This window comes from Hyperoodon ampullatus (assembly GCF_949752795.1).
Source record: "Hyperoodon ampullatus genome assembly, chromosome: 17".
Classification (NCBI taxonomy): domain Eukaryota; kingdom Metazoa; phylum Chordata; class Mammalia; order Artiodactyla; family Ziphiidae; genus Hyperoodon; species Hyperoodon ampullatus.
Window position 1 is genome coordinate 31,620,418 of NC_136930.1, and position 26,631 is coordinate 31,647,048.

Below are 26,631 nucleotides of genomic sequence, written 5' to 3' on the forward strand. Positions count from 1 at the left end.
TAGTAAAAGTTTTTAGGAGAAGGGAAGGTGATTCTAGTGGCAAAGTGAAATATTAACTGTAGAGATGAATATGGAGGCAGGACCTTACTGAGGGCAGTTAGAACAGCCCTCAGGAAATAAAGACATGGAGGGTTAAATAGGGCAGTGGCTGTGAGAAGGGATGGTAGCAGACCTCTTGAGCAGAAGCTGCAGAGGAAGAATTTCAAGTCTTGTATGACTAAAAAATGACTTAAATTTATAGTCTGAGTGCCTCCTCCATTTATATAAAAGAAGGCTCCTCTCTAGTTCAGTCCTTCCCTAGTTTCTTGGAGTTTATATGACAAACAGGAGGTTAAAATCAAGCAAAAGAAACCAAAAAAATCTGATGCCTTGGCTGCATTCCAGAATATCCTGGAATACAGAGAATGTGAATTTGAATTTTTAAAAAATGTTTCTGAAGCACATATCTAATTGAGACTAGTTTTCTAAAAGAGAACAGAGGACAGTTGTTCCAAACAGGGACCTGGGACAAGGGGAGATACTCACACAGACCCAATGATTGTTTATTTTTACATATTTTTTGTTGTGTTGTTAAAGTCTGAAATTACACATAGTGTTTTATCTTTTTCTGTAACAGAACAGAAATACACACTCAACAAAATAGTAGCTACAGTACATGCTATTTCTAAAGGGTTGTGGAGCTTTCTAATGGACAGCTTCTATAAGAATATGGCTCACTTTTGGTATCCACATCAAAGTAGTTTTCTCTCTAAGAGAGGTTGAAGAGTTGGTCTTTAACTTCTGACTCTAAGGATAAATTCTGAGAATGTTAGTCCTGAATTTTGAGGAAACATTCACCATATCACAATTATTATGGAAACTTCACAAGCTCTTAAAACTGTATTTGAAGGTTACCCATGTATAGACAGAAACATATCTAGTGTACTCATGGGAAAGGGTACAGATATCAGGTGAGTAAACATTCTTAACCAAATCATAAAATCCAAGTACTAGTCTGTTTATCCTTTTACATCTGCTCCCAGTAACCCCACACCATCAATCATAATAGCAGTGTAATAATATCATAAAAGCTTTGACTTAAAGAGTCAGTTTGAATCAAATTATTTGCTATGTGACCTCTGGCTAATTTCTTAACCTCTCTGTACATCAGTTCCCTCATCTATAAAATGCAAACAATGCCATCTATCTTATAAGGATTGTTTTGCAGATTAAATTGTAATGCCTTGTGTAAAGCACATACTTCAGTCTCTGCAAACTCAAGAGACAGCAGCTATTATTACTAATCAGGAGGTACACTGTCCAATTCTATAGATGCCATTCAGTGGGCTACAATGTAAATGATACCCCCTGGAGTGTGTAATTACGTAGTGCTGTCCTAACTTGTCTTTTAGCCAAAGTCCAATAACTGCTGACAAATAGCTCTAAAAAGAACTTAGGAGGCAAATAAATGTATAAAGAAATACCAAATGGATGCACACATAGCTAGACAAAGAAAAGTTATGAGGAAGAATAAACGTAAAAATATCTAAGGTAAAAAAGCAAGAAGGAAAGGATAAATGAACCATCTTCTGGATGGCAACATCACCTTATCAAGAAAAGTACGGGAATGAGTTTTAAAAAACCAAGGGGTAATAGCTGCCCTGAGTAAACTGGCTTTTGTGTTAGTCAACACTGAGATGATTATAATATGTATTCTTCATCTCTGTAAATGGCATCACCACCCAACCAGCTACTCATGCCAAAAGATTAGGAGTTGTTTCTAAATCCTCCACAGGCAAGATGTGCTGGGTCTAGTTCCAAAATTTGGTCTGAATTTGTTTGCTTTTCTGCATCTCTACTACTACCACCATGGTCCAAGGCACCAAGCTCTCTCTCACCTGGACCTCCACAACAGCTTCTACTCATATCCCCACTTCCATTTTGGACCCCTGGAATCCATTCTCCACACAGACACGATTGTGATCTGTTCCTTCTACCTGGAATTCTGCTATCCATATCCTCCCATGGCTGCCTTTTCTCATCATTCAGGACATGTGAGGCTCAAATATGACATCTTAAGTGAGACTGTCCCTGACAACCAATCTAAAATAGACTATGCCCAGTCACTATCACATCATCTTGTTTTAGCTTTCTCCTTGTACTTGGCCTTAACAGAACTTATCAGATGTGTTTGTTTGCTTGTTAACTGTCTGAATCCTGACTTTTAGAATATAAAGTTCACAATAACAGGTATCTTGTTTACTTTATTCACCACTGTATCTTCAGTACTTACGACTGTGCCTAGTACTTGGCAGCCACAAATACTTATCAAATGAATAAATGAACAGATAAACATATGACTTTTAAAAGACGGTGAAGATGGTCACCCCTGGCAAGTATAATGTACATACAGGGACTTCCCTGGTGGTCCAATAGTTAAGAATCTGCCTTCCAATGCAGGGGACGTGGGTTCGATACTTGGTTGGGGAACTAAGATCCCACATGCTGCGGGACAACAAAGCCCGTGCGCTCTAGAGCCCACACGTTACAACCAGAGAGGAGCCCGCGTGCCGCAACTAAGACCCGATACAGCCAAATAAATAAATAAATATTAAAAAAAAAATGGAGATACAGCCAATCATCAATTTACACAATAAAGTTGCTAAAGAATCAATAAAATAGTATTTTAATTACCTGTGCTGGGCTGGCCCTGAGGATCACAGTAATTCTCTGTAGTAATGAAAATAACTGCCAATCCAATTTCTGCTTCAGGAATAGGTCTAAGACCTTGCCTGTTAGAATAAAATAGTTTAAGTATGATGATATATTAAAACTAACAACTTTTATTAAGATGATGTCAAACTGAAACTATCTTCCCCCCCGCAAAGTGACATCACAATTTTATGGTACAGGGAGAATTGCAAATACCTATAGTACCAGCTTATTCACTGGAGCAATGTTACATTGGGCAAGTTCACCACCTTTTAGTAATTCAGTTATTTCATCTGTAAAACAAAGGTCTAGAGTAAAGGATACAGATCCTTCCAGTTCTAAAACTCTATAATTTTCAGAATAATAGTAATACCCAGATGAAGCAATAAAATAGATTTTTTAAAGCAAATCTATGATTACTAGAATCCTAAGATAAAACTTAAAAGAGAGAAAAAGAGGGGAGAAGGATAAGGAGGGAGAAAAGTACAAAGAACTATAAATAAGCTACATCTATACGTATGTTAGTAAATCAAATCATTTTACCAAATTTACATGTATTAATGAATCTTCTTATTAAAGGAATCTTATGGTGAACCTATCTTCTGTTATTCTGTAATGTGAATAATGGCTGATTTTATAAAACAAACATAATTTAATATAACTTAATAATGCTATATAGAAACTACACCTCAAATTTTAAGAGCTTTAAAACTCCTTTTAATACTTATTGTAGGGAGATTTTAAGTGGTTGTAGTAGCTTAACAAGTCATTTTCAAATGTTTAACATTTGTTTTTTTGTTAAGTTTTTAAAAAGATGATTCTAAAATGTATATGGAAAAATAAAACGCCAAGAATAGCCAGGATGCTTCTGAAGAGCAGAAAGAAAATATCTATCCTACTAGATATGAGGACTTAAACTGTTATAGTAATTAAGACAATGTAGTAAACGTGGTATTAGTATAAGACGAGACATATTGTTCAATGGAAAAGAAGGCCAAAAACATTCCCATGCATGTAAGGTCCCGTGGTATAAAACAGAATCAATTCCAGATAGATCAAAGATAAATTTCAAAAACAAAATATCAAAATACTAATAAAAATTAGTAAAAAATATAGTGAATATCTTTTTGATCTATGAGTAGAAAAAGATTTCTTAAACAAAATACAAAAAGCACTGACTATGAAAGATTGCTAATTTTTAGGATATTAAAATTAAGGGCTTTCATTCAACAACACAATAAAAAGATAATTTACAAAGTGGTAACAGATTCTGCAATCTTTTATGAAATCACATAAAAGTGAAAAAAGGATTAATGTCAAGAATATATAAAAAACTCCTACAAATTAAAAAAAAAAGGCACACAAATATGCAATTACCATACAACCCAGAAACTGCACTCTTAGGCGTTTATTCCAGAGAAATGAACACTTATGTTCACAAAGAAACCTGTACATGAATGCTCATATCAGCTTTATTTGTAACAAAAGCTGGAAAAATGCAGATGTCTTTCAATGGATGGATGACTCAACAAACCATTGTATATCCATACTATAGAATATGTAAAATATACATATGTATATGTATTTTAAGTGGCTGTCGTAGTTTAAAAGGTATTTTTCAAATGCTTAACATTCATTGTTTTGTATGTATTAGTTTAACTTAGACTTGAACTCTAAGTGAATTTATAATAACACACAAAAAAAGATTTTAAAAAGTATTATCATCAAGTGATCACATACATCTCCTTGTATTTCAGGCAATTCAAAATTGATATTTTACTACCCTACTAATACTTTTGAAACTATACATACATTATATCATGAAAATTAGTTATGAAGATTGGTTATATAAAACAAAATACACATTTAATAATCATGTTATACAGACATACATCATCTTAAATGGGGAAATACTGGAAGCATTACTTTTAGTCAATAGTGAGATAAATGTGTCTACTATCACCACTTCTATCCAACAGCTTTGGATGTCCCAGTTGGTCCAACACCAAGAGAGAGAATAAAAGAGAGACAGCAGTACCAGAGGCACAAAGGATTAAAAAGGAGGAGAGAAATATTATTTACAGATGATATGCTTTATACAAAAAAAGACTATAAAGTATTAGAAATAAAAAGGGAGTCCAACGAGGTGGTGGGATATGAGATTAATATCAATGTCAGCTGAATTTCTATATATCAACAGTAAACTAGAAAATGTAATTAAAGAGACAATATCCATACCATGGTTATCCATACCATGAAACACTACTCAGCAATAAAAAAGGATGAACTACTGATACACAAAACCTAGATGAATCTCTCAGGAATTATAGTGAGTGAAAAAAAAATTCTAGAAGGTTATATACTGTATGATTTCGTTTATATATCATTTTTTTAATAATAAATTTTAGAAATGAAGAAGAAATTAGTGGTTGCCAAAGTTTAGGGACAGGGAGGGGGAGGTAGGGAAGGGTGTGTGGTCATAAAAGAACAACATGAGGGATTCTTGTGGTGATAGAACTGTTCTGTATCTTAACTATGGTGAATACATGAACCTACACATGTAATAAAATTATATAGAACTAAATACACACACGTACACTACACACACAAGAACACATAAAACTGGGGAAATCTGTATTTAAAACAAAAAAAGAATACAATTATCCCAATAGAAAACTGGGTGAGAGACATGTATTTCACAAAGATGGAAAAATTAACATCTAATAAACTTTTGAAGAAATGTTAATCATCACTGGTGATCAGGGAAATACAAATCAAAATCACAAGATATGATTATATATCCATTAAATTGGCAAAAATGATAGTCTGAAAATACCGAGTGTTGAAAATGATGTGCATCTAACTTAATCTCTTATATACCGTGGGTGGGAGTATAAAGCGGAAAACAGTTTGATACTGTTGAGTGTTCTAACCCTAGTAATGTAGTAATATATCCCAAAGAAAATCCTGCACAAATACCAACAGGAAACATAGAAAGATAATCTCAGTAGCAGTTTACAATAATAAAAATTTATTTAAAATAAGTAACTAAATAATTAGTGAACAAAAGTGAATGTATATTATTTATAGTTCAGTGATGACGGTGTATCATGATCCAAAGATTATGATTCATTCAATTTTATGCAAAGCTGTGGAACAGGTGAGAAGAGGATAAGGCAAAGGAGGAGAGGATAAAGAGAAAATAATTAAATTAGTAACAGGAAGAGTTCCCAAATATAGGCTAAGACATTGGGAAAATATCTCAGCAAGAACAAAAATCAGGGTTAGATTGTTCCCCTAGACTTCTAATCTTTTTCAGAGATATTTAATTTTAATCACTGATATCCTATACCCACTTCTGACAACTAATCAATAGCACCATGGCACTAACCCATCCCAATGTTGCCCTATTGTCTGAAATTCAGTCAATAGCTGACTTTACTGGTTTGATATAACTGTACCTTCAATTGCTATCAATGGCTTGGACTAAATGGACAGGTGTTATTTTAAGTGATAGTCTTTCTCAAACTGTAAAATTGTCCTCTCTCTAAGACCAAATTGCAACAGGAGCCAGAGACTACAGAACAAAATGTTATCTCATGATCAAGTCACCAGCCTCTGAGCAACCTCCCACTCCAGCAAGGCAGCAAGATGTAATGGTAAAGAGCATGGACTCTGGAACCAGACTGCATGCATTCACATCCTGGCTCCTCTGCTCGCTCCCTGTGTTCTACTCAAATCCCCTTTTGCCCTCTCTGCACAATGGGGAACAAAACAGTAAAAATACACATGATTGTATGAGGATTAAATGTCTTAATATATGTAGAACTCTTAGAACAGGACCTGCTACAGTATATAGTATTATGTAAGTAAGCTATTATTGCTATTGTTCAGCATGGCTTTTAAAGATCGGTAAACTGGTCATAAGTAAAATACTGCCTGAAAGAAGCCTTCTCTATTTAAAGTAAACTTCTCCCCTCTGCCCTGTTATTCTGCTTTCTTATACACATTTGTAATTATCTGTTTACTTGTCTTTATCTCTTTTTTCCTCTAAACAGTAAGCTCCAGTGGTGGCAGGGTCCATAACTATCTTGTTAACCATTATATTCCCAGTGCCTAAAACACAATAGAATAACAGTATATTTTGGTTGTAGTAGTAAGATGGTATTTTTGCTACACAAATATTTTCTTTTTCACAGCAGTTAACACATCTCCACTAAGCAAAATATTTATGGGACACATGACTGAAATTTTACTTTTTACTTCGGCAAACCCATTTAAAAAAAAAAGCAATCTTCATGGTCGGAAAGATGCATGGGTCAGGAAAAATGAATACTGTGGAGAGCTTATTTTATGGACTTTTTAGACATAAATACCCTAGGCCCTAACTATTTTTTTTTTAATATTTATTTATTTATTTCACCACGCTGGGTCTTAGTTGTGGTGTGCAGGATCTTCTAGTCACAGCATGCAGGATCTTTAGTTGCAGCATGCAGAGTCTTTTAGTTGCGACATGTGGGATCTAGTTCCCTCAACAGGGATCGAACCCAGGCCCCCTGCATTGGGAGCACGGAGTCTTAGCCACTGGACCATCAGCAAAGTCCCAGCCCTAACTATTTTTTACTAGCTGAATAGAAATTCAGTTAATGGACTGCCAAGGCTGATTTTTTCACTTTGTGCTTCAAAAATGCTAAGATTATTAACACCAGTAAAGAGTCCAGGAAAAAAATCCTTGCTTTAGTGCTTTCAAACTGCCGCCCCTCCACACTACAAACACTATTCTAGGATACTTGATACTTTTTTCCTGCTTTCCCATAGCAGCCTATATAGCCATAATAGCCTAATTTTTACACAAATTTTCAATGGGTAATAAACAAGGGAAAAATACATTCCAGCTTGAGGCTATTTCAGAACAATTTTACATTTGAGTTTTAACTTTCTCAACTACATATTCTAGAGAAAAACAAATACTGCTTTATTAAGAGAGGTATATTCTGCAAATTCTATTAAAGTAACAAAAAAGCAGCAGAAAATAAATACGGAGATAAAACTGTCATGGATAAATATATTCTATTTCTAGCATACTAAGTCACAATAAATTTCCAAGTACCATACACAATAAAATCTTTACAATAATTCTTGTATATACCTTTACATTATTATGTAGAGTGCAAAAAAAGTTACCTATAAAATCACTTACTTGCTCTTTATTTTTTTAACTAATAAAGAATAATTCTGTACCTCTGGAGTATATCCATAATTGAATGAATCCGTTTTTTCTGAGAGTTAGGAATTAAGGTCTGTGAATCTGTTATTCCTACATCAACAACACAAGTTCCAGGAGCTGAAAAGAAACTATCTTCTTCTTCATTGTCTTCTGTTATCAACCTAGCGTCTCCTCCTCCAAATACAACTGCTGCACTTAATTTTTTATGCTAAAAATGGAAAGAAGAAGAAAAAAGTAATGAAATTGCCATAATTAATGTCTTGAATACATTCTTAAAATTTTAAGAATTTGATTTGGGAAATAAGATATAAACAGAATTAAGAATTGATTTTATAATACTTCCTGAGAGGACAATCTGAGCTTCCATTCTGAGAAAATCCCTAGTTCACCAGGTACCACTGCAGCCCTGGAATCCTTACATCATCTACAGCTCCTCTTCACACAGTACTGTAACTGTGGGCTTACTTGCATGATTTTTCCACTTGCAACATTAACTCCTGGAACTCTCATTTCAGCACACAGAAGATATTCAACAGCTGCTTACTAACCGAACAAGTTAGAACTTAAACCAAAGTTTTTGGTCTCCTCCCTGTGCATATTTATATAAACTTAATTAATAAGCCAATTAAGAGATATTAAGAAATTCCATAGTCATATACATGAACGCTGGGCAAGTTCTGGTGCCTGGGCAGTTTTTTATTTCACTTTACACTTCTACACAAAATCTCAAAAGGAAGTGCATTAAAAACTACTGACAACAGTAATAATTTATCCTAGTTTATAACATTTTCTTTACAAAAATTTAGCTTATAACATTACCTGCTTGGCATTTAGAAAGACAAATGTTTTCCCTTTGAAGATCTGTTTTCTTTCCTGTCGTCCTGACAGATCAATATTTTTACTTCCAATAACTGGTTCATCAATAGGTGGGTAAAAACTATAAAAAATAAAATAAAGAACATTCTAATTATATACTACACTGTATGTATAACACTAAATTTTTAAATGGAATGGCAATCTAGACACTAGAAAGGCGTAATTTCCATAATACTGTTATATTATTAAAAAATTAAGAGTTTTATCTGGGACTTAAGGACTCATCTCATAATGAGATACAATTAAATATATATGAATCAAACAACTTATGTAAATTACAAATGGTTAAGAGAGAAAAATTAAAAAGTTTTAAAAAAAGTAAAAACAAAACAAAAAACCAAAAAAACCCCAAAACCAAATGGTTGAAACATCATCCATTAAAGATCAAATTCTATTAGCATGTTGTGCTTGCTTAGGAACAAGTAAGTATTAGTAATAATGTTCATACTGTAATTCTATGAACTACTGCTATAAGTGTTTTGTTACAAATCTCTTTGGAGAGGCTCAGGGAATTTTAAAACCTACATTTTGTCAGTTTAAATAAAATTCCCAAAGATTTAAAAACGCAATTTTTTAGCTCTTTAATGTAACACTATAAATACATCTTAATCATCCATAGAGATTAGAGAAAAGAAAATAGAGAAGTAAAATCAACAGATAAGTCAGTCCATAGTTTCAACTTTCTATATAATCAGATCTTTTGTTACAGCTATTCATAACTGACCAGACTTTTAGTTTCTCTCTCTACCTTCTAGTAAAAATTATTAATGTTCATGGATAGAAAGACTCGATATTGTCAACATGTCAGTTCTTCCCAACTTGATCTATAGATTAAACACAATCCCAGTAACTCCCAGCAAGTTATTTTGTGAATGTTAACAAACAGATTCTAAAGTTTACATGGAGAGGCAAAAGACCCAGAACAGCCAACACAATATTAAGGAAGAAGAACAAGGTTGGAGTACTAACACTACAGAATCCAAGACTTAATGTAAAGCAGCAGTAATCAAGAGTGTGGGACTTCCCTGGTGGCTCAGTGGTTAAGAATCTCCCTGCCATTGCAGGGGACACGGGTTCGAACCTTGGTCCAGGAAGATCCCACATGCCGCAGAGCAACTAAGCTGGTGTGCCACAACTACTGAGGCCCGCGCGCCTAGAGCCCGTGCTCTGCAACAAGAGAAGCCACCACGATGAGAAGCCCACACACGGCAACGAAGAGTGGCCCCCACTCGCTGCAACTAGAGAAAGCCCGCGCACAGCAACGAAGACCCAATGCAGCCAAAAATAAATAAATTAAAATAAATAAATTTAAACAAAAAAGATTAAAAAAAAAAATCTGCCTGCCAACGCAGGGAACATAGGTTCAAGCCCTGGGCTGGGAAGATCTCACATGCCACGGAAAAACTAAGCCCGTGTGCCACAACTACTGAGCCCACATGCCACAACTACTGAAGCCCGCGTGCCTAGAGCCCGTGCTCTGCAACAAGAGAAGCCACTGCAATGAGAAGCCCTCACACCACAACGAAGAGTAGCCCCTATTCAGCGCAACTAGAGAAAGCCTGCGCACAGCAACGAAGACCCAACGCAGACAAAAAATTTTAAAAATTAAAAAAAAAATTAAATTAAAAAAAAAGCGTGGTATTGACAAAAAGATAGACAAATAGATCAGTGGAAGAGAATGAAGAGCCCAGAAATAAACTCACATAGAGTCAATTCTGATCTTTTACAACAGAGCAAAGGCAGTACAATGGAGCTTAGTCTTTTCAACAATTGGTGATGGAACTGGATATTCACACGCAAAAAAAAAAGAATCTAGACCCAGATCTTACAGTCTTCACAAAAATTAACTCAAAATGGATCATAGACCTAAACATAAAATGCAAAACTCCTGCAAGATAACACAGGAGAAAATCTAGATGACCTTGGATATGGAGATGACTTTTTAAATATAACACCAATGGCTTCATCCATGAAATAAATAAATGATAAGCTAGACTTCAGTAAAATTAAAAAGTTCCGCTCTGGGGCCTCCCTGGTGGCGCAGTGGTTGGGAGTCCGCCTGCCGATGCAGGGGATACGGGTTCGTGCCCCGGTCTGGGAGGATCCCATGTGCCGCGGAGCGGCTGGGCCCGTGAGCCATGGCTGCTGAGCCTGCGCATCCGGAGCCTGTGCTCCGCGACGGGAGAGGCCACGACAGTGAGAGGCCCGCATACCACAAAAAAAAAAAAAAAAAAAAAAAAAAAAAAGTTCCGCTCTGTAAAAGATAACATCAAGAGAATGAGAAGACAAACCACAGACCAGGAGAAAACACTTGCAAAAGACACATCTGACTGTTATCAAAAATATACAAAGAACTCTTAAAATTCAACAAGAAAACAAATAACCTGATTTTTAAAAAGGGCCGAAGACTTTAGTAGATACCTCTCCCAAGAAATACAGAGAGAGCAAATAAGCATATGAAAAGATGCTCAATATTACATATCATCAAGGAAATGCAAATTAAAACAAAGAGATACCACTACACACCTATTAGAATGGCTAAAATCTAAAACACTGATACCACCAAATGCTGGTGAAGATGTAGAAGAACAGGTACTCTTATTCCTTGCTGGTGGGAATGCAAAATGGTACAGCCACTTTAGAAGACACTTTGGCACTTTCCCACAAAACTAAACACATTCTTAACCATATGATAAAGCAGTCGTGCTTCTTGGGATTTACCCAGAGGAGATGAACTCATGCCATAACTTGGAAGCAACCAAGATGTCCTTCAGTAGTTAATGAATAAATAAACTGTGGTACATTCAAACACGGAATATTATTCAGTGCTAAAAAGAAATGAGCTATTAAACCATGAGAAGACATGGAGGAAACTTAAATGCATATTACTAAGTGAAAAAGGCCAATTTGGAAAGGCTACATATTGTATGATTCCAACTATATGACATTCTGGAAAAGGCAGAGCTATGGAGACAGTAAAAGATCAGTGGTTGCTGGAAGTTGGGGAAGTGGGAGGGATGAATAGGTGGAGTACAGAGGGTTTTTAGGCAGTGAAAATACTCCATATGATACTATAATGATAGATATATGTCATTCTACATTTGTTCAAACCCAAAAAATGTACAACACGAAGACTGAATCCTAATGTAAACTATGGACTTTGGGTGATTATGATGTGTCAATGTAGGCTCAGCGATTGTAATAAATGTGCTACTCTGGTGGGGGATATCAATAATGGGGTAGGCTATGCATGTGTGGGAGCAGTGGGAATACAGGAAACCTGTACTTTCCTCTCCATTTTGCTGTGAACCTAAAACTGCTCTAAAAAATAAAGTCTTTAAAAAAGATTTTTACAAAATTACTAAAGCATAATGGGGATGATGAGGGGACAATGTAGGATGAGGGGAATCTGGACAATCAGTCACTAGAGTTAACTATCCACAGAGAGCAACACCCAATATGACAAAAATGTTTTGGTCACAAGAGTCACCATCCAGCATTTTAGAATTAATTTCCTTACATTTCCCTCCTCCCACCCCCCAGATTTCTCCTTGGAAACATACATTATCTCATACAGTAAGATGTCATGACTAAAATTTTATTAATGAAAAAAAACTTTTATAACTGACTAAACCACAAATGCATGTGTTTTAATCTGCTACAATGGATGTTTTAAGTCTATTTTAAAGTAGTGATTCCTAGAATCTTCAACGTCAAATGAGTGAGTTATCTGCAGGTAAGAGCAGATTTAGTTGGCAGGATGGACTGCAACCCGGGAAGTTAACTGCAGTTTTCTAAATAACTGACTTTAAAATTCTGTTTATTCTACTTTTAAAGATATACAGAGAATAGTGGAAACTATTATAACTATTAATTAAATCTACAATGAGAAAATAGGTAGCACTAAAAAATTAACAGGCATTCTAATTCATAAATAGGAAAAATTTTAATATCTCTTCATCAAACACCTTACATCCCTTTCAAGAAAATTCTTCCGTAGCTTACACTTCTTTTAGTGTAAAAGGCTTCATATATATACAAATAGGTGTTTACAAATTAGTCTACATAGTAATGTAACAACACTAGATTACTGGGCCAGTCTCAGACAAAAATAGAATGTAAATGTTTAATACATACATATATGACTGAGTAAATGTGAGATTCCTACTGCTTTCTAATGACTAAAATAGCATTTTAAAATTATCTACAGCTTTGTGTTTTTCACACTGTCATTCTTAATTTTGCCACAGATAATAGATAACAGTTAACTACAGTTTAGTTCAATGAAGAGTGAACATTTGTTATACCAAGTCCATTCCATGAGAATGATATGCAATTAGCTTTCCAGAGTTCTAACTTTTATTTGTATGATTCTTTGATGTTTGGTTCCTCTACTAAGTGCCAAGATGGCAGAAACTGTAATGCTTTTTGGCTCATCATTATATCCTCAGGTCTATCTTGCCTGGTTCAATAAATATTTGATAATAAATAAACTGACAGTATAAAACAGAAATAAAATTTCAACTAATAAATTAGAAGTAGAAAGAAAGTAAAAACATCCCTCAATACAAATGTGAGTAATAAAATTCTGGGACTAGAAAAATGTATTTTGATTTTCTTTTAAAAACATTGGTAAATTTGAGCCCCAATACTCAATAAGACTGATCTTGAAAGGGAAAAAACCCACCGTATTATCAAGAATCGAATCAAATGTTGGAGTCATGCATACATATACATATATATGATATATATATATATATATATATATCATATATACAATACAGTGACAAATAATAAACCATGTTCTGGAACTTCATATATGTCGAAAAATCTTTCTCTCTTTAGTAGTATTAAGGATGAAAACAAGAAAGGAGAGACTAGTGATAAATGTGAAGAAAACATCATTAAAAAATCAATATTTCTGAAAAATTACATTCTAGAAGTTTTAAAGCATCGTTGAAGCTATAGTGATTTGACAGCTAGTAATAAAATTGGAAAACAGTAAATTAACTTGGCAGAGACCTAGGTTAGAGGCACACTGCCTGAATACAAGAATACCACAAATATAAAGTGACCTCTAACTTCTATAATGAAAAAATTAAAACATTTTTTGGCATACTTACACAGAAACTTCAAGAGCTACAAATAAAATAATTATGTTTTATTATGTAGTAACTGGTACATATTATTCACAAATTCTATAAAATATTAATCTAGAAATATTGACTTTTTCCTATGTACATTTTATAACTTTATATAAATTCTTCACATGATGTTCAATAAATTTCATCTAACTCAGAGCACATCATCTTCACTTCTGTCCCAAGATTTTCCAAATACAGAATTTTTCTGAATTCATGTATAATTCTGGCCGTGGAAACTATTCCAAGACACAATATTTCTTTGCCCAACATCTGGATAGCTGTTTATTTCATTAGTACCAAAGGTACATGTTCATGATTTCTAGAACCACATACTTACTATACTGCTTTTTTTTTGGTGATCTCTAAAAGGTCTGAATTACATTGGCATCCACAACTTGTAAATCTGAGCTTGTATCTCCAGGAAAAAAAAATTTCTAGTGTGTGTTAAATTTCTTTGCTTTAAATTTTAATTGATTGTTTAAGGTCAACTCTATAAGCTTCCTAAACTTTCATTTACCAAGATTGTTTCATGCTAATGTGTCTCTTGGGTCTGAGATTTTATTACAAGCTAATCTAAGTTAACCTATTCCTCTTTCACGGATGCTGGCAGAAAACACAAGACTCCTGGGTCAGAGACAAAGCAAGCAGCAAGCCTCAGTGTGTTTGCAGCAGGTCTCCTTCCATGCCAAGTCCCCTGGGGATGACACAGAAGGTACATACCGTGGGTTGTGTTACAGGAGAGGTATATATACCATGGGTAGTGTTACACTGAACTTGGGAATCCACCCATTTTATAACAAGCTATAAGCAGGCCTGCTCTCTGTCCTGGGAAGGAGATATTACCTCATCCCTCCAGGTTTCTCACTGCAAACATAACCCTGAGAAATGGCCTGGGTATAGGGCAGTCAGGGCCTTTCATTCTTGGCATAACCAGTAAGTTTTGTATGATGTAAGGACTCTCTCCCAACAGTGTTTTCTGAAAACAATGCTGCTTGTTGTTTGAAATAAACTGAGAAAGGGAAACTCCCTTTTTCTCTTGAGGATCATTTTTTTTACATTCAGACATATATAATATTTTAATGAACTTCCTTTATTAGAGCATAGAGAATCAAAATTAAATACTTCTTTTAAATGTAATATAAAAATGACTTCATCTACATTGGTACTTTGATAACAGCATAGAAAAATTAGGTATCACAAACCATATCAGGTACTCTATCTTAACCCTTCACCTACTCTGTTTCGTGGTAACAGTGCAAAGATGCAGACATAACCGTACCAAAAAGGACTACACATTTTGTTAGGTAAAAATATTATAGTATGCCTCCTAATTTAAATTCAGGGCTAGTGATAATGCTTTTACAGAACTAAAAGAACAGGTAGTTAAGTAATAGAAGAGCCACCAAAATTTATCTCATATCCCTTTTATAACCCATCCTACTACTATTTAATATCTTAAATTTAATCATTTTTCTATTTAATTGAGTATGTAGTCAAATTAGTCTTCAACAAACATATCAAAATGGATCCCAGTAGGTACAGAAATCTATTAAGGCAAGAAACTACATATTTTAAAATAGTATTAAAAACTTGATTATCAGTTGTCATCATCAAACATGAACTAATGTAATAGTCTTTCCTGGTTAACACTGAACTAGGAGTTACTGAACAACCTTAGAGTAGGGATGTCTTATTATAGCCATCTAAATTAATACAGTCACAAATTGAAGCCAGAAAAAAACTATGCCTAAGCTAAAGTAAAAAAAAAAAAAAAAACCAAGGTTAAATACACCTGAGAATCTGAACAAATAAGTAAGAATCAATGACTAATTCTAAAAATTCTAAGACCATAAAACATATCACCAGTAGTAAAAACTTAATCAGACCCCTCCACTCTTAAGTAACCTAGAATTAACAATGGTTTATTATCTGTAACGAGAGTCATTATTTATAGGCTTTATCAACTTTTCTAGGGAGGGTCATAAATAGGCTTCAGGGAAAAATGTAATTCTGTTGAAATACTATGTAAGTTGGTAGTAAGTGAAGTTTCTAGAGGAGAGACCAGTGCTTTCATTTTCTCACAGGGGGTCTAGGACTCAAAATAGGTTAAGAATCATCTATTTTAAAATCTCGGGAATTCCCTGGTGGTCCAGTGGTTAGGACTCTGAGTTTTCACTGCCAAGGGCCCAGGTTCAATCCCTGGTCAGGGAACTCAGATCCTGCAAGCCACTTGGTGTGGCCAAAAAATAAATAAAATAAAATCTGAAGATCTCTTTCCAGAGGAAAGCATATTTTCTGTTAACCAGATTATAAAATACAAGAAACCTTCCAAATGAAAATTAAAAACAAAGAGAAAAATCTGATATTCAGTTACTTTTAAAAGCAGATACATATCATCAGGTATAAAGAGTTCCTAAAAATATATGCACTGGGCAAATTAGCTTATAATAGCTAGTAATATTTTTAAATTGGTAATAAAATACTTAGCTTGAATAGGTAATACGTAAATTGGGTAATAAAATACTTAATTTGCATAGAATTTTAGATTTTTAAAACTTCCTCAAATCTATTATGTCATATAGACTATAAGCTACTGACATACATTTTAAGCAAGCATGTTCTTATGTTGACTAAAAACACCCACAGTTTTATAGTCACCAGTATTTTAACCATACAATCTGAAAAGCAAAATCACAAATATCTTCCTCCTCAACCATAGCTTATATTACTGCAAACATTACTAATACAATACATACAGTGGATAGATCCTTTAGTCCGGTGGTTCACAAATTTAGCAGAGCATCCAAAAAATTAAATAAATAATCAAGCTACTATGAATCTTCCCAGATATTGCAATTAGCTACATTTCTTTTAATAAGCACCTATTATGATGCCAGGCAATATGCTCAGACTTTATGTATACCAGTAGTTAAGATAAATAATACTTATACTAATACTAATAATACTAAATACTTAGACACTCAGCAGGACAGGTATTAGTCTCATTTTTCAAAGGAGGTAACTGACACTTAGAAGAAATCAGCTCAATTCCCAAGGCCACAGTGCTGTTAATATTCTGGCCCAGGACTCTGAGGCTCCACAACAGGGAAGCTGCACCACACAATTCCTGGTGTCCTGCATGCACGATGCCCAGCATTGGCATGTGTGCTCTACTGATTTCACCTCTATGCTATTACTGTCATTCAATATTTTCCTTTAAATATTGGCACATATGTAACATTTGTTTCACAGAGATAAGGAACAATCAACAAAGAACTGGGAAACTTTCTTCACGTACTAACAAGAAAACTTCATTAATAATACTGAACTGTAACATTACATCCTGAAACAGTCAATAAAGAGGGAATTAACCTAAATAAAACCAGTGCTATCATATTTTGTATGTCATATTTTATTATATTTAAAATATGCAATATACCTTTCAATTTCTGGAGGCTGTTTCTTGGACTGAACTGTTTTAAGAAATTCAGTAAAATATTCTGGTTTTACAATCGGACGCCCACAAATGAGTGCACATATTGTCTAAAAAGAAGAAAACATGTGAATACATATACTCATACCCTAGCTTTTTTAAAGATGTAAGTTATAGACTACAAAGAGGTTGTTCTATTCTGTTTTTCCTCCTGTCTCTCTAAATTTATAAAGGAGACACAATCTATAAAACAGAAGTCAGTATTGGTCACTGCCTAGTTTTAGTATAAAAATCCCTGTATAATCACTTGATTATTAGAAGCTACCAATTACAATACAGGGGGGGACAGATTGGGAGTTTGGGATTGACATATACACAATGCTATATTTAAAATAGATAACCAATGAGGAACTACTGTATAACACAGGGGACTCTGCTTGATATTCTGTAATAACCTAAATGGGAAAAGAATTTGAAAAAGAATAGATACATGTTTATGTATAACTGAATCATTTGCTCTACACCTGAAACTAACAAGGTTGTTAATCAACTATACTCCAATATAAAATAAAAATTAAAAATAAACAAACTGGTAACTATAACTCATGTAAGTCAGAATCCTGCAAAGCAAAGGCCTATATGCTAAAATAGCAATAAGACTGTTGAAATAACAAATAAATGTTAACATACAGGCAAGTATCAATAAACAATAAACAATCATTATTAAAGGTGAAAAAAAAGAAGCTACCAATTACAATATTAATTTCAAAACTGCTTGGGGAGGGCAGAACAACATAACATAAAATACAAGTCAATTTAAAAATGTATACCATTTTAAAAACATTAAAATGTACATCTTAGAATTAAGGAAATGTAATATCTGCCCTAGAGAAGACAGTAACAAGAGATAAACATGAGTTCTTTCACCTTAATTGCCTTTCAAACTGATTTTAATTATGGAATAAAGTCTTTTTAAAAAGTAAATAAAGGAATAACTCTTTAGTGTTGGACAAAAGCTGAAAATAAGTATATACAGATGGAGTGGGGGAAGAAACTTCAACTAGCAAGTGAATTAAAACTATAAACCTCAAATAAGATGCATCCACAAAATTTGAGACAGATTAAAAAATACCATCACTGGCAATGAAAATAAGATTCAGCATAATTCTAGGAAATAATACAACTAAAGACTTGGTAAGAATGCTTCTAATAAACATGGGAAATTACCTAAATGTGAGCAAGCAATTTAGGGTATCTCTCAAGAATGAAATCTGAAAGTTATGAACCTCAAATATGAATGAGATAATTGACTTCTTGCATGAAGCAGTAATGTGCAATTCAACATTGGACTGAGTAAACTCCAATACATGTGATCCTGGGCAAAGGATTCAATTGCTCCATGCCTCAGTTTCCTCTTCAGAAAATAAAAACTGAACTGAATGCTCTTTAGGTTACCTTTTGGTTCTAACATTCAACAATTTTAAAAACATAAACTAACCTGTATTTTTGGAAAATTTACTAAAAAAATAATATAATGACAAATTTTTTTTTTGCACACAATTGATCAAAAATATTGAAAAAGGAGTATTGCTCTGCAAGCCTTTGTTGGTATATATACAGTACTCTCTAATATCCAGGGACTGGGTGGCCATTAGCATCCTAGTCACTGGAATACTGTGTACTATGGTAAATGGATGCTAGTTTCCAGGTCTGTCACAGACTCAGTAAAATATCTTTCAAGATCATCTAACTGCCTTTGCTCTTATTTCAGACCCACCAAGCAATGGCATGATTACCTATTCCATTTCTCAGGTACCTTGGTATCTTCAAGGGGACCATGTTGGAGTCTAAATGTAAATATTCTGGTCACTACAAAGATACATCCCTACTATAAACTAATAAATGGACATTTTGAATTATGAATCTATTATCTGGGTTTATTAGCATAAATTACTATTCAGGAGGCTAATCACTCTGTTGAATTTATAAATCAATTTCATAAACTTACAAAGATGAAACAATCTTTGATCCAAGTTTAACATGAGGTTCAATTTGAACAGCAAGCCTTTCTCTATGACACCTATTTAGGTATAAGACACATACTCTAATTTAATTAATTATATATTAAAGGATTTTTTTATCATCGAATAAAGGAATCTAAATATCTGTTGCTTTTCATTATAGATATTAACCTAAAACAATCTCACATATCTATAGTCAACCTGCTGAAGGAGACGAATCACCTCCCAAAATCATTCTTCAATTAGTTTTGGATTAACCAAATCTGAAGAAGATGCAAAGTCTGAAAACATCCCAAAATATATCACTGCTTTGACAAATAACATATATCTACATATCTCTAGATTGTGACAATACATAAAGGTAATATTGTAAGAACCTAAAGTCTTTGTGATTAGGGTCTAAAGCCAAATAAGAACTAAAGAAAAGAGCATGAAACCATGAGATGGTATCAGAGATTGGAGGAAGGAAAGACATGAGCTGCTAACTTTGAAGATTGGCAGTTGATCTCTAATTGCTTTGCTTTTAGACTGAAAACACAAACTATGTGCTGTAATAACTTCTTGGTGAAAGGATAATATAAATCATTTAAATGCTAAATCAATATCTGAAATATAATTTCATGTGTTTTTGCTTGCCCCAGATAATAAACAGTGTTTCTGAAAAACCATTCTAGCCTATACGGTAGATATGGGGTTGATTGGCATATATACATCTACAACTAACAGTTCTGATAGTTTTAAAGCAAGTGACTTTTAAAACATCCGTGTATAGTGGGTAAAGGAATAAACTTAAATTCAGAGAACTTACTTTAACATAATAACAAGGCATTCAACTTACTTTAATGGTAACTTTAACTGATACCATGACAAGGTGAGTACATTCCTCTGTCCAATTGTTTACAGTAAGTCCTCCAAGTTGCAATACAGCTTCACTTAGAGCAGTTTTCCCAGAGACATCTAAACAAGAAGAGCACGCAACCAAAGGTTCATACTCTACTCTGTAAATGAGAATAAGTTACATAAAGTTACATAGAGATGGCAACTTATGGTACTTTAAACTTTAAGTTCACATCATACGCTGTTATTTTGATTTTTATGTATTACTAAACTTTCTAACTTATGAAATTATCACTTCCTAAGTCTTAAGTCACAATTAAGAAAAAAACAACGATCAAAGTTTAACATTATACTTTGACCTATGCAGAATCAACCCAAAGTAGCTCCCATCAAGGTTCTTAGGGCCCACTCAAACTCTCATTCACTCTTTTCACTATCTCTGATTAATAAAATGCACTAACCACGTGTGGTGCAAAGTTCACTACTGTCCTAAGTAGGAACTAAATAGACTGGTTCCAATTCATTATCCATAAATATCCTTTTCCTTTAGAATCTGATTGGTGCAAAATAAAGCTGTCCATTTTAATATCAATTTAAAAATTCTTACCTGAATTTACTTTCAAACACTCCAAAGGTAACTCTATCCCCTGTCTTCAAAATTCGGGAAAGGCCATTCTGCATTTTTTCCTCATTAACAAAGGTACCATACTTAGAATTATCTTTTATTGTCAATATAGGGATTTCATCTGTTTGACTCTGAAAAAAAAAATCAATAAATAATTTAAAGTCTCTTACCACTCAGTAAATACTATTCCTAAGGGGAAAGGTTTCAAAACAAAAGGTTGATAACTTCTGGAATAGGTGATAGGTGGCTAACCTCCCAACACAGCAGGCAATACAGTTATTGTTTTGGTTGCATGCAAAGAATGATCACTCAACTAGCAATTAAGAGAAAAATGTCAATTCCAGAATCACTCCTCTTAGAACATACATTTTCTTTATTTTTGTAAGTCAGTGGAGATTTTCCTGACCCCTCATAATTTGAGAACTGTTTGCTTTTGTACAGTCTGTTTCATGTATAACATGACAGCTTCATTCCTAAGGTTTTTTTTTTTAATTATCAAAATCACATAGTAAAAATCAGTCCAATGCAAAAAGGCTAGAGTGTCTGACTTGTACTAACAATTTTTTTTTCTTTAGGATTTTCAACAATGTTTTTCTATACCTAAAAGAATACAGACACAAAACCTAAATATTACTGAACGTATCCAGCATTTGCCAACATGCAGTCTTTGCTCAAAATAATGGCTTTTCTTCCTTAATTACCACCAGCATTACCATGAGCACAGCTATTTGTCTATATTTATATTACTTTTACAATCTACCTTTATTATTAAAACAACCAACACACCAAAACAAACTCAAAGCCATTCAAAGGAGCTGTGGGGCATATACAACAGCTGTTTTCCCTAGTAAAGCAAATCAATTTCCCTTGTGAAAACCTAAGAGATACAGGAAACACCAGTGCTCATATGGCTGCATTAACTCATTAAAGCAGGAGTCATGATGGTCTATTCACTGCTCTATTCCCAGGCTTTGGCAGAGTGACTGCCACACAGTAAGCACTCAATAAATGTTCAAGTAAATAAATACAAATATGTTCTACTTCCCCTGAGTTTCTAAATCACTAAAACAAATAGTAAAATACTGAAACAGAAACTTCAAATCTTAAATAAACAAATACCACCAGTACCACTGCCCAAACATCCTTAATTTTGTTAACATTTAAAGAAAACTAACAGCTTTATAAAAAGTCTCCCAAACTCTCTTACATATACACCAAGGTAAACCTTTGTGATTTCAATCCTCTTACTGTCAGCTAGTGAAATAATATTAGTAACTTACCAGGTTAGTTACAGAAAAGTTAGCAGTTAATACAGCATGATTTCGGCTGATTGATTGATCATCTTCAATTAGAATGTCACAGTTTTTCCTTCCAACAATGTACTCAACACCAGCCAGAAGTCTGTATGGTTCTAAGAGAATTTTTTTAAAAAGTAAGTTAACAGGTACACACATACATAAACATGTATTTAAGATATACCTATGGCAAATATTTAAACATTTTTATTTTGCTATTTAAATGCTAATAATCACCTGTACGTAAATCAAAATTGTGTTTTCCAGTAAAGCCTCACTGAAGGAGGCAAATCTAAATAGATAGAAAGCTCTACCATTTTTCTAACAGGAAAACAATTTTGTCAATGCTTGCCCAAATTAACTTATAATTTAATGCATTACCAAATAAAATCATAACACTACGTTTGGAGCTTGATAAACGAATTCAAAATTCCAAGAGGAAAATATAATGTGAAAAACTGTCCAGAAAAATGTGAATATTACGGGAACTTCCTCTACCAGGTGGTAAAGTATGCCACAAAGCGAAAGCAGTTAAAAAGTATGGTATTGGATCAAGAGTAAAAAATATAGATCAATGCAAGAAAAGTCCAGACCAGATTCAAGTGCATAATTTGGGGATTTTTTTTTTTATGTTAAAGGTAGCTTTTAGAACAACGTGAAAAGGTTATTAGTTTAAAAAAAAATGGAAATCACAAATTGTTGAAGGAACAGCATGTACGTTGAAGACTTGTAGAGTTTAGTCTGGTACCACTGGAGTGGTAGAGACTAGACAAGTAGAAAGGAGTCCAGGTAAACCTTGACGAGACCTGGATTATATTTTACTAATCAGATTCTTAACCTAGAGTGGACTCTTTCAACGAAAAACTTTTGTGTTGGTTTCCCTACATTTTTCCTAGAAGGATGGCACCCCATAGCTTCCATCAGATTCCGAAAAGAGTTCAAGATCCCCCAAAAGTTAAGAATGCCACCCACTGGCGCTAGGGGCATTTTTCTTCTGCTACCTCCTTAAAGGAACTCAAAGAGCCAGCCACAGGCTACAACTGTTTCTGGAAACTGTTCCTACTGTGTTTCACCTCGCAATGCTCCAAGTCCACAGTGAAACTTGATCTTTGAGGCTCTATATTTTTTTAGTATCTACAGCATTATTACAGTATTTATTTTCCTTACCATTAGTTTGGCCCTCTCCATACTTCCTTACACTATCAGTCCAGTTAGCCTCTACGTAGATCTTTTCTTCAATCAAAATGTAAACTTCCGGAGGGCAAGCCCAATCATAGGCTACAACTGCTTATCTATCAACTAATAAGTGCTTACATATATTAGGCAACCAATTTACATGTAATTACCATTTTCCGTTACTAGAAATGCAGAAAAAAATTTTTTTCAGTTGTTGTGATGACAAAACGGAAAAAGGCTCCGAAACAAAACCAAAATTATGCTTTCCTGTAGTTGCCATTTACACAAGTCATCTCCGTGGCTCCTCACAATAATAAACAATGCGCTCGAGACAGAGTCATAGAGTCTTCCAGACTGTTAACTTATTCTGGGTGTTTCCTCAAAAGCTTAAAACGCTAGGTGTCATAACATATACCCGGCCAAGACTCAATCCGGAAGACCATTTAAGCCCGCGTCACAGCTAGTCCTGCCAGAGGAGTTGGTCCCAACCACGGAGATCCTGGCGGTAGACCGGAAAGGACCCGGCGGTCACTGAACGGCCCAGTGTCGCATGCCTCCTCCCCCCGTCAGACCAAAGCCTGGTTCGCAAGCACTGCGCACCCGCCGAGAAAGACCACGCGGTCCCCACACAACAAATGCGCGGCTTTCGCACCAGCTTTCGCAGCCTCCCAGGGCGAGAACGGACCGGAAGTAACGATCCGCAAACCCTGTGCCCACCGCATCTGCTCCCAGGAAATCGGTCCCCGGACATCTGCCTACCGCCCTTACCTCGGGCAAGGCCCGCAGCTGGGAGCAACTTCCACATGGCCTGGAACACTAGGGTCTGGCCGATGTGCGGCAGCGTAACCGCGGCTGACCGACGTGCGCGGCCGCAGCGCCTGCGATTGGCGCGGACGCCGGGACGTGCGCGCTCCTGGAAGCCACACCTGCCTAAGAAGCGGAGGGATAGACAGAAGTGCGGCGTTGGCGCCTAGTCGCCACCCTGTGGTTAGGAGAGGAATAGCGCAATGTGTGTTGAAATGTGCTGCCTTAAAAGGATCCCATTTTAAGGTGTTCAATGAATACAAGATTATCGATTTTTTTCTGATTGTGAATGGAAATGATTTTAAAAATCAGCTTCAAAGCAACGTAAGGAAACTTTCTAATTAAAGATGTTAACGTAGTGACCAGTTACGTATTTCCATGCATTTGCAATTGCTTAAATTGCGGTCATTCCTTCGTATGGATCCTAATGATTGTGATAATTATGGTGAAGATAAGTATTTCGCTCCAATTATTTTTACTCTTCTCCAAGCTCAGATAAAGTTCTCCTAATTTCTCTGTTTCGTAATGTTGCACTTTCATCTAATCAGTAGCTAAGTACTGGGGAGTCTATCTGTCCTTTCCATTTCTACTTGTACCAAGCTGGTGCAAGCTCTTCTCTTAATGCTATAGGAGCTTCCTAATCCTTCACCACCCACCTCCTGCACTAATCCATTCTACAGTCTACACACTACAAGGTAAACACCCTAGAGTACACTTCTGATCACATAATTTTTGGTTTTCAAAAGCATTCTGAAATGAGAAGGAAAAAAGATATCACTTTAAAAGGCTGGTTTATGAAAGGTTCTGTTTTGAACATAGATGCAAAAATCCTATACACAAAATTAGTGAATTGAATCAGGTGGTATATAAAAAGGATAATCATGACTAAGTGGGGCTTATTCCAGAAATAGAAGGGTGGGTGTTAACTGGGGGAAAAAAATTAATGTAATTCACCAGAATAACAGGAAAAAGGGAGCAAAATAATGATCATCTTGGTATCTGCAGTAAAATCATTTGATAAAATTCCACATTCATCCATTTATTCTCAGCAAAATTGGAATGAAGGGAACAGTCTTTTTTTTTTTTTTTTTTTTGCGTTACGCGGGCCTTTCACTGTTGTGGCCTCGCCCGTTGCGGAGCACAGGCTCTGGACGCGCAGGCTCAGCGGCCATGGCTCACGGGCCCAGCCGCTCCGTGGCATGTGGGATCTTCCCAGACCGGGGCACGAATCCGTGTCCCCTGCATCGGCAGGCGGACTCTCAATCACTGCGCTACCAGGGAAGCCCTGAAGGGAACATTCTTGATCAGATAAAAGGCATCTACCAAATAACTGCTGCTTACATTATACTTAAGGTAAATTATTTCATGTTTCCCCCTGACATCAGGAATGAAATAAGGACATATTTGCTCTTACCACTTATTTTAAACATGATGTTCTAAGCAATGCAAAAGGGAAAAAGAAAAGGCATATGGATTGGAAAGGAAGAAATAACAGTCATTATTCACAAATAACATGATCATGTACATTGAAAATCTAAAAGAATTGAAAAGTATATTTAATAAGGTCACTGAACACAATGTTTAAAAAATTCAGTTGTATACCTTTATTCCAGAAAATAAATAGAATGTGACATTTAAATAGCTAATTATAGTAGCACCAACAGTCATCAAATACCTTATAAGAAATCTATCAAAAGATGTGATACAAAACATTATTGACTGCAAAAAACTACTGACAGAAATGAAAATAAGTTCTAAATAAATTCAGGATAATATACCATGTTCGTGGATTGTTAAGATGCCATTTCTCACAAAATTGATCTTTCTATTCAATGAAAAATGAATATTAAAATGTCCCAATTTTTTGAGTGGAAATTGATAAGCAGTTTCTAAAATCTATATGGAAATACAAAGGCTGAGAATAGCCAAGGAAATTTTGAAGAAGAATAAAGCTGGAGTGCTTACAATTACCAAGTAACAGGATATATTTATAAAGTTATATTGTCAGTGTTCTGTTGACACGAGGATAAAAAATAGGCAAATGTGTCAAAATAGACCTAACCCATGTTAGGTCAACCATGTTGATCTGCATATGTAATTTGATTTTTCAAAAGTGATATTACAGAGCAATGGAGGAAAGTTCTTTTTTCAGTAAATGGTCCTAGGGATATTAGTTAACACTACAAAAGAAATGAAGACTGACCCCATACTTCACACACATACAAACTTTCAAATATACAAAACAGTATTGTTAGCTATAGTCATGTTGTACATCACAACTGGAAATTTCTATATTGTTTTTTATTTACTATCTTGCCTGTGCAATTTCAGAGGCTCCCCATTGGCCTTTCCCACTTTGATAGCTCTTATTCTGTAGGCCAAAGAACTGTACTAATGTGGGTGCTTTACTAACTACCAAATATGTCCTTTTCAATTATATATTTGGCAACTGTGGAAATGACCACCAGATAGTTCCCTGTGCTCAGTGGACGTACTTCTTCC

The 26,631-nt window shown here is 34.9% G+C and overlaps 1 protein-coding gene across 1 annotated transcript in view; it reads right to left on the reverse strand.

The window, feature by feature from the left end:
• NBN (nibrin) overlaps positions 1-24,130 on the reverse strand; it is a gene marked incomplete at its 5' end in the record, with an annotated part of 46,022 nt that extends 21,892 nt beyond the window's left edge. The window contains 8 exon segments of the mRNA XM_079722821.1: positions 2,674-2,771; positions 7,933-8,126; positions 8,738-8,855; positions 17,378-17,481; positions 20,231-20,390; positions 20,837-20,985; positions 22,135-22,265; positions 24,094-24,130. Of these exon segments, the coding sequence (XP_079578947.1) occupies positions 2,674-2,771; positions 7,933-8,126; positions 8,738-8,855; positions 17,378-17,481; positions 20,231-20,390; positions 20,837-20,985; positions 22,135-22,265; positions 24,094-24,130 (991 nt within the window).
• Between the last annotated feature and the right edge of the window lie 2,501 nt (positions 24,131-26,631).